We start from the raw sequence: 9,573 nt of genomic DNA on the forward strand, positions 1-9,573 counted from the left end.
TTTATTTCTGGGACCTATGTACTTTTCTCTGACTGTTTGGCGGAAATGTAGGGCTAAATTTACATTGGCCTCTGATTGCTCCCCACTGACAAATGTCCTCTATAACCCTAATCTCCCAGACAATATGGCCATGTCCCGGATGTCGCATTGGGTTGTAGCTAACCTTTTTCAACTGCGTCACTTGGTACATCCGGTGACTCGTAAGTTACACTCATTCCCAGTCCTCCAGAAAAAAGCCCTTTTACCTCCTCAACACCTATATATTTATCTTCAAATACGCCACTTTTTTTCCACTTTATCTCCCTCATTGACTCTGGGGAAACCTACTCCCTTTGAAAGTTTATGTATGCAGGGTCCTCACCATAGGGGTATAATCTCTAATACTTATAAACTTCTTATGGAAGCCCCCTCCTTATCCAATGATACTCACCTTTACATGCGTAGGTGGTCTCAATTCATACAACGTGACATTGATTTATTAACATGGAAGAAAATTTGGGAAAATGCATCTAGATCTTCTGTCTGTGTGGTTTTTAAGGAAAATATTTACAAGATTATGATGTTATGGTATAAAACACCTGAGGTTCTGCATGCTTATAATCCGAGTGCTTCTCCTGATTGCTGGCGCTGTAGTAGAGACCCTGGTTCTCTCTATCATATTTTTTGGACATGCAGCTCCATTACCCCTTTCTGGCAGGATGTTCTTTCCTTGTTGAATTCAATGCTGCATGTCTCTCTCCCATTTGATCCCTTACATTTTTTACTGGGTCTACCATTCCCAGGATTACCTAAATTATCCAGGAAACTCGCTGTCCATGTGCTGACCGCGGCCAGGAGAAGCATTCCTATGTGTTGGTTATCCTCTACTCCTCCTTCAATGTCAATTTTGTACAAACTCATTGCTGATGTGAGACAGATGGAATATTTGACTGCACTACATAGTTGTTCGTTTGCTGTATTTGAGATGATTTGGCTCCCATGGGATACTTTCACCTCTTCTATGCCGGTCCATGTTGCAAGGCCCTGATATCCTTTACATTGATATTTATGACTCCGCTGGTCCTGACACTATTTAATTTTGCCATCGATGTATCTTTCTGTTATGTTTATTTTCTCTTCTTAACCTTTTGAAATATACTGTTTTTGTATTTCATGAAAACCAATAAAAATTGTTAATACAAAAAAAAGCCGAATGACAGGTAAACATGGGGGTGGGGAGTCACCCGGTGAAGTCACTGTTCATCGTGACTGACATTGAATCTACTTTGGGGGACATTTTTTTTTTATTTTTAATAAAGAACTTATCAAAAATTGTCTTTTTTTTAAACTTTTAACACTTTTTTTGGTAAATGAGTAGAGGTACTTTGTACCCCATACTCATTCACATGGGTGATGGGCTGGGATCTGGGGTCCTGTAAGATTCCTATAACCTCCCACTCACAGACCACCACAACTACCAACCAAAGTTATGGGGAAGTTGGAGGGCCCTCCCCCAGAGCACCCCCCCATGTTGAGGGCATGTGGCCTGGTATGGTTCAGAAGGGGGAGGGTGCTTGCTCCCCCCCACCCCCTCTTTCGTGGCTTGCCGGGCTGCATGGGTCTGGTATGCATTTTGAAGGGGGGGACCACACATAATTTTTCAAACAAATTTGGCATGAGGTTCTCCTTAAAATCCATAACAGACCTAAGGGTCTGGTATGTATTTTGGGTGTAACCCCACATCCTTTTTTTTTAATTTTGGTGTGGAGTTCACCTCAAAATCCATACCAGACTCAAAGGGCATGGTATAAATTGGGGGGGACCCCCACACTGGTTTTTTTTTTTAAATTTAACTGGAATTTCTTTTGTTTACATTCTGCTGACAGTGGGAAATTCCAATGACAGCAGATGAGTCATGGCTGTTAAGGATGAGGCAGCCACCCGATTCTTAACAACCTGCTTCTCAATGAATACATATGATCTGAATGAATCAGAAATTTTTATTTTTGTATTCGTTCAGATTAATTAGTATGCCTATTTACAAATTTGGACACATCTGAATCTCCAAAAATGAAATTTTCATCTGAAAAACAAATCTGAACAAACCGAATCACATATGTCTAGTATGACTGTAACATATTCACAAAAGAAATATGCAGGGCATATAAAAAGATACAGGGGTTTTGTTGGACCCTGGCACCCAGGGCATGTGCCCCAGGTCATCTTCTGAATGTCCTGGGTTTCCTCTGAGATATGGAAATTATATATTCTATGCATTATACAGTTTTGGAACATTGTATAAATGATCTACTTTTCAATCCATCTATTTATTCTGTTATCATAATGTGCAGTACAAGAAGTTCCGTATGGAAAGTATCTATAGTGTACAGAAACATCTGCTCAAAAGAGTCTTCATGGCCACTTTGGATCTCAGGGACACCTACTTTCACGTTTCCATCGCCCCAAAATACCAAGCCTTCTTACCTTTTACCATCTTCATGGAACAGGGGGTCAGTCATTGGCAGTTTCGAGCCCTCCCTTTTGGCCAAGGTAGTAGCCTATTTACACCTTAAGGGAATTTCCCTCATCCCTTACCTAGACGATCTGATGATCTACCGAGTCTCACGGCACCAAGTCCTGAGAGACCTGAAAAAAGTGATCCTCACCTTGGAATCTTTGAGACGGATTGTCAATTGGGAGAAGTCCTCATTGACAACCCCCCCCCCCAAACTAAGGTTTTCCTGGGGTATGTAGTGGATTCCAGAGTCCAGAAACTCTTTTTACCCCAAGAGAAGACCGAAAAGGTAGTGAGATTGTTCTCCGCATTGTTAGCAGTTTCAGATTGCTCATGGAGGCACATCATGAGAGTTCCAGGACTCATGAAAGCCTGCATTCTGGCTATGGAGTGGGCACACTTACACTCCAGGGAGCTTCAGTTCTTCCTACTATCCTCTTGAAACTGGGAAGTGGAGTCACTGGACAAGAGGGTTTCCCCTTCGGAGAGTATAAAGACCTCACTGGGATGGTGGCTCAGGCCCCAGAATCTGGTGGAAGGGAGACCATGGGCACATTGGGACCGAGTTCGGGTAGCCATGGACACAAGCAAGTAGATCTGGGGAGCTCATCTAGAGGACCAGCAAGCCCAGGGTCTGTGGGAGCCACGCCCAATTGCAGAGAGCTGTTGGCAGTGGGTCAGGCCTTGAAGGCCTTTGCAGTCAGGATCGGAGGAAAAGAAATCCAAATTCCGTCAGGCAATATATTGACAGTGGCAAACCTGAATCATCAGGGGACACCAGATCCTGGAATCTCCTGGACCTATAGTAGCTCAGGAGATTCTAGGATGGGCAGAGAGAGTCCTTTTGGTGTCGGTGGCCCACATAAAACGGCCGGTCAACATGAAAACATATTTTCTCAGCTGACAGTTCACCAGGGAGAGTGGGAACTCAAGCTTGAGGTCTTTCTTCAGACAAGTCAGGTTTTTGGCAGCCCGGAGATAGACCTTTTAGCCTTCAGGAAAAACAGGAAGGTGAGACTGTATTTTTCCCTGGCTTGGGAGCAGGGATCCAAAGGCCTGGACGTGTTGCACAGGAATGGGATTTCCAGTTGGCCTATGCATTTCCCCCTCTGGCATTGATCTCATGGACACTTCAGAAACTGGGCCGATCAGGCTGCAGACTGATCTTGCTGGCCCTGTGGTGGCCAAGAAGAACCTGGTTCGCCACCTTGAAGAGGTGGGCCGTGGCTCCCCCGCAGCTTCTCCCAGTCAGAAGGGATCTTCCTTTAATGATTTTAACAAAAATAAAAAAAAAATAATGAGATTTTTACATACAAGATTGATTTTAGTTGGTTCGTATATAACACAATGATTAAATAATTTTTTTTTATGGGATGGATGGGTAGTTTGAAATCCAAACAACCTATTTTTATTTTTATTTTTTAGGGTATATGCTTTGACCCCAGCAGCCTTGATAACAATGATGACCTCTATGAGCTTCGAAAATGTCTGAAAGCTTATCTATCGCTTTTTCTATGCAGGGAAGAACAGGTATGTGTACACCACCCCTGGAGTAAAGTTTGGAAATATTTTTTTAACTTTTACTCAGACAAGAGAAAATAATCAAAGACCTACCATACCGTATTTTCCAAAACATTTTTAAGCTGTCCTTTATTTTCTTACATGAAAAAAGAGTTGTCTTTTAAGGTACGCAGGTACAGGCAAACAGTTTAGCATACCAGGTGTATGGGCTGATTTCTCTGTAAGAATTGGAACAGGAGCAAGCAGGCCCCTCCTTAGGCAATTTTAACCAGCTGCACTTGGCCCATGGCTTTATCTGATTTGATGTCTCTGTTATTTTCCCCACATTAAGGACTGTGCACACATTGCTTCTTACCACTCAATGAAGCCTGAATAAAAGTTATGTTTTAACAGTAAGCATTGGCTTTTAGCAGCTTGTCTTCATTTCCAATTGTATGCCTGTATGAAGTGACACTTTCAATCCAGAGTTCAGACTATTTTGTTTGAATTCATGGATTGAAGTATTATGGATGTTTCTCCTCCTACTCTCGTGTTTCTCCAAAGCTGGTACATTTTCTACATTTAGTGGTAGGTACTAAAAAGTATTGTATGTATTGCATGGACTAGAAAAAGTGTGCCTCTTCATTGACTAAGCATTTAAGTATCTGTAAAAAGAACATTATGCATCAAACATTTGTTTAGCATTTAAAATATTTCTTTTGCATTGTCAGGAATCAGAACCATGGTTAGAGGCCTTGCTTAGCATTGCAAACCATCTTCTGGAGGAAGACCAGATACATCAAGCAATTTTTTTAATCACATCTCACCAAGGACCCTTCCCATTTTCCTTTCCATCTCTTCCAAATATGAATTAGGTGGTTAACAATCTAGTTCAGAAGAACATTTGAAGAATCACCTGAAGATTATAGTTACTGTTATGCTTTTCGATTTTGTACAATATAGCTTGTAGTGGAACATCTAAGTACAATGTGTATAGATTCAGAGAAATAAGGAGGCCAGTGGGGTCCTTTGTTGTAATTTAACTATCATTTGGGATGTCCATGTAATATGACTAGAATGTAATTGTATTTGTCTATATCACGTCTTGAAGATAAGTAGAAAGACAGCAGAGTTTCGGGGGTGGCAGTATATTGCTTCTTTCATTGTTATCACTTTTTCTTTATCTAAGCCTTCAGGAAAAAAAAAATGTAAAATGAAAATGTCACCACACAATATTGCTTACAATATACAAGATGTAAGATCTGAGTAGAGTAATAGAGAGTAGCACAATACAATTATCCAAAATAGTCCAGCACTCTAGCTCATAACTTACCAATACCAATATCTTTTATTTCATGATATGACTAAGAAAAATCTGGTGTGAAATGTGTCATTATTGCTTGCTGTACCTGAACTTTTGTTATGTGTGATGGACACAGGCAACACACAAAATATAATACGAGCGACACTGGCACAATAACACTGTCCCTGTGGAATATAATTAAAATCTAGACCTCAGTATGGAATAGCTTCCATTGGGAAGCCTCTATGCAATAGGGAGGATTTCTTCTAATACATTATTACCTTATAGTGTTGCAAGTGTATACAGGGCTCTCCTAGCAGTCCGAGTCCTATTTAGACTTGATGCTCCAATCTCATTTACCCAAACCATGGTTGCTAGCTGTGTACAAAATAGTGAGGCAGAATAGGACAGGCTCTACAAACAGAGCTTCTCCATTTAAATCACTGTAGGTATTTTGTATGCCTATGGTAAAGAAAATGCTGCTTGGGGCAATAAAGATCAATTTAACAAGGTGCCAATGGAGCATTTGTTCTTAGTTCACCTGAAGCTACCAGGTCAAAATAGGCTACCTTAGAGGGGTTTTCTGTGCAGGCGTTCATACTACAAACCTTGCTTAGCATGGCATGCCCTCTTTTGGAGGAAGATCAAATACGTCAAGCAAATTTATTATTCTTATCAAACCAAGAAACATCCCATTTTCCTATCTGTTTATTCCAAATATGAATTAGGTGGTCCTCTAAGCAGCAAAGAGAGCTCTTGCTGTTGATGGATAAATCCCTTATATCAATGATATCCTAGATACTCCCTATTATTTGCACAAAGACATACAGCATACTGTTTAAAGTAGATATAAACCCTAAAAAGGATGATTTTTAATTTTCTGTGTTTCTGACTGCCCTTTTTATAATAAAATACTTGTTTTCACCAATTTTTTCATCCTCTGTTAGTCCAAGTGATGCTGATCCCCTGCATCCAGTTCCAGTCTACATGCTGTCACAGCTATGGCTGTATGGCATTTCTCAGGGCAGGTTTCCTGATGGTGACAACAATAGCCCATAGCTGCAAAATGTTTGTTGAAACAGCCACTTTTATGTCACCATTGGATACCCATGTGACAGAGTGACGAGGAAGGAGAACCATTGAAAGATAGGGGAAAAGTGTTGTCACCATATAACAGGAAGTGCCTGACACATGGGCCTTCATGGTAGCATCACCAGTTTTAAATAATATTAAACATCTTGAAATTACATTAACATCGTAAAATGTCTTTGAGATTTATGTATTTGGGTTTACATATACAGTACTTTACCTATAAACCAACCAATTTTACGTTTGATTCTGAACAGAGCTGCTATATATTTTTCAAAAACAAAAAAAGCATTAAAGTCACACTGAAGAGAAACAGTTAAATATTATAGTTGAATAACATACAGTTGTGTTCAAAATAATAGCAGTCAGACATCACTAACCTGATCAATCACTGTTTTTGGTAGAAATGATATTTCTACATGGCAAATAATTTACTAGCAGGTGTAGTAGAGTAATAGAAATCCAACAGGGGCATGTTCAAAATAATAGCAGTGTGGAGTTCTATTAGTGAGGTCATTCATTCTTTGAAAAACAGGTGGCAATTATTGCCCTTATTTAAGGAAGGAAGGCAGCAAATGTTGTACATGCTGGTTACAGTGCATTTCTCTCTGAAATTCTGAGGAAAATGGGTCGTTCCAGACATTGTTCAGAAGAATAGCATACCTTGATTAAAAAGTTGATTGGAGAGGGGAAAACATATAAAGAAGTGCAGAAAATGATAGACTGCTTAGCTAAAATGATCGCAAATGCTTTAAAATGGCAAACAAAACCTGAAAGACGTGGAAGAAAGCGAAAAACTACCATTCGAATGGATAGAAAAATAGCCAAAATGGCAAGGACTCAGCCAACAATCAGCTCCAGGAAGATCAAAGAAGGTCTAAAGTTACCTGTGAGTACTGTTACAATTAGAAGATGCCTATGTGAAGCCAAGCTATCTGCAAGAAGCCCCCACAAAGTCCCACTGTTGAAAAAAAGACGTGCTGAAGAGGTTACAATTTGCCAAAGAGCACATTGACTGACCTAAAGAGAAATGGCGCAACATTTTGTGGACTGATGAAAGTAAGATTGTTCTTTTTGGGTCTAGTGGCCGGAGACAGTTTGTCAGACGACCCCCAAACACTGAATTCAAGCCACAGTACACTGTGAAGACAGTGAAGCATGGTTGCACAAGCATCATGATATGGGGATGTTTCTCATACTACGTTGTTGGGCCTATTTATCGCATACCAGGGATCATGGATCACTTTGAATACATCAGAATACTTGAAGAGGTCATGCTGCCTTATGCTGAAGAGGAAATGCTTGCTCTTTAAATGGGTGTTCCAACAAGACAACGACCCCAGACACACCAGTAAACGTGCAACATCTTGGTTCCAGACCAACAAGATTGATGTTATGGAGTGGCCAGCCCAATCCCCGGATTTTAATCCAATAGAAAACTTGCGGGATGACATCAAAAATGCAGTTTCTGAGCCAAAACACAGAAATAGAGACCTGTGGAATGTAGTCCAATCACCCTGGGCTGGAATACCTGTTCACAGGTGCCAGAAGTTGGTTGACTCCATGCAACACAGATGTACAGCAGTTCTCAGAAACAGTGCTTATACAACTAAATATTAATTAAGTGATTCAAAGGAAAGCAAAATCTTCAAACATTTTTCAGTTTATATAGTGAATGTTTGAGTTTGTAAAGAAGAATACAAACACTGCTATTTTTTGAACAGTCTAATATTCACTTTTCTTCAATTTTTTTAGAGGAACAACACAAATGTGATATATTTTTCTTCATGTTTTGATTTGGAATAGAATGTGTAATGTTCCCAATGCATTTGTGTGTATGGAAATAAAAGCCATTAGAAGGATTTTGAGCTTTATTCACTGTTTTCAACACACTGCTATTATTTTGAACACAACTGTATGTGTTTAGCTTTTTTCTATCAAAGGACATTTCTATCAAATTTACATAGATTTTCCACACTGCTCAGCCAGGCAGGTGACACAAGTATTTCCCGATTAAGCAATTTTGCTTTCCTGGTTCAGCAATTCAGCTTCCTATGTCACCTCCAGCCTTCTTATAAGACAGTATAATCAGCATAACCCCCTCTGTCCATGTATCAGTAATGTTAAATATTGAAGTAACAAAGTCATATTACTGACTGACATATGTGTATCACAAGCATGGCTATCCGAAATTATAAATCTTTTGGTAGGTAAAATATTAAACTATTTTTTTTTAGGAGCTAGGAGCCCACTAGAATGATCTTTAACCTGGGCTCACATATGTTTCAAATTAAGCCAGTAACATGCATGAAGCGCCTAGCTAATGATGAGTTTTGACGATGGTATCTATGCTCATCAGGGCCAGGACAAGGGGTGGGCGGGAGGGACGGCTGCCCTGGGTGCAATGGTTTACTGTAAGGATGGGGGAACCTTCCTTCTGTTACAAGGCTTACAGTTTGGCATCTTTGCCTAGGACGCTGGATGACCTTGTCCCAGTACTGATGCTCATTGATATTTTGCTTATTACTGGAGCCCTTTTATTTATTATGGGCACTTTGCAGCACATAGCCAAAATGCACTGGCATGCTCAGCTGGAAATTAGCACACTAAGGAAGACTACAGAGCAGGGGCGGATTGACCATTTGGGGATCTCGGGCACTGCCCGAGGGCCCGGGGTCAGTAGGGGGCACCATGAGATGCCCCTGGTACCCTTCATAGGCTTTTTTGGGTGTGGTTTGAGTGCGGGTGAGGACACAGGGGCTCCATGATCCCCTATTCCCCGGGGGGCCCCATGAGTTGTCAGTCTGCCCCTGCTACTGAGTACCTAACATGGTAGATTTCCTTCTGAAAAATAAGGGATAACTTTTCTGTGTAGGGTTTTCCTTTTAACAGATGTGTTTTGCCTTTTTGAAAGAGCAGAATTACTAGAACATGAATCATTTTAATAAGTCCTTGAATGTGCTCTTATATAATACTAACATAGTAGCAAGTGATACCTAATTATCTCATTTTTTATTTCCTAGTATATAACAGAATTTTCTATTAATATCACAACAGGAAGGTAAATAGTTTTGTTTTTCTCTTATTAAATTTAGGATTTAATTTAAATTACTTTTCCAATGAATCTGCCGCCATTAGCTTTTTGTGGCCAGTGATGTCTCTTTTTGTTTAATGAACTGCTGTTTCT

General features: G+C 40.2%; 1 protein-coding gene across 1 annotated transcript in view; it reads left to right on the forward strand.

Moving 5' to 3' along the window:
- LOC149457807 (uncharacterized) overlaps positions 1-8,746 on the forward strand; it is a 39,223-nt gene extending 30,477 nt beyond the window's left edge. The window contains exons 5-6 of the mRNA XM_089683272.1: positions 3,920-4,024; positions 4,726-8,746. Coding sequence (XP_089539398.1) covers positions 3,920-4,024; positions 4,726-4,869 — 249 coding nt within the window. The 3' untranslated portion in view covers positions 4,870-8,746. The remainder of the gene's footprint in view (positions 1-3,919; positions 4,025-4,725) is intronic.
- The last annotated feature ends 827 nt before the right edge of the window (positions 8,747-9,573 follow it).

Source organism: Staurois parvus, unplaced genomic scaffold (genome assembly GCF_062004578.1).
Source record: "Staurois parvus isolate SC_StPar_1 unplaced genomic scaffold, SC_StPar_1.0 ptg000303l, whole genome shotgun sequence".
NCBI lineage: Eukaryota > Metazoa > Chordata > Amphibia > Anura > Ranidae > Staurois > Staurois parvus.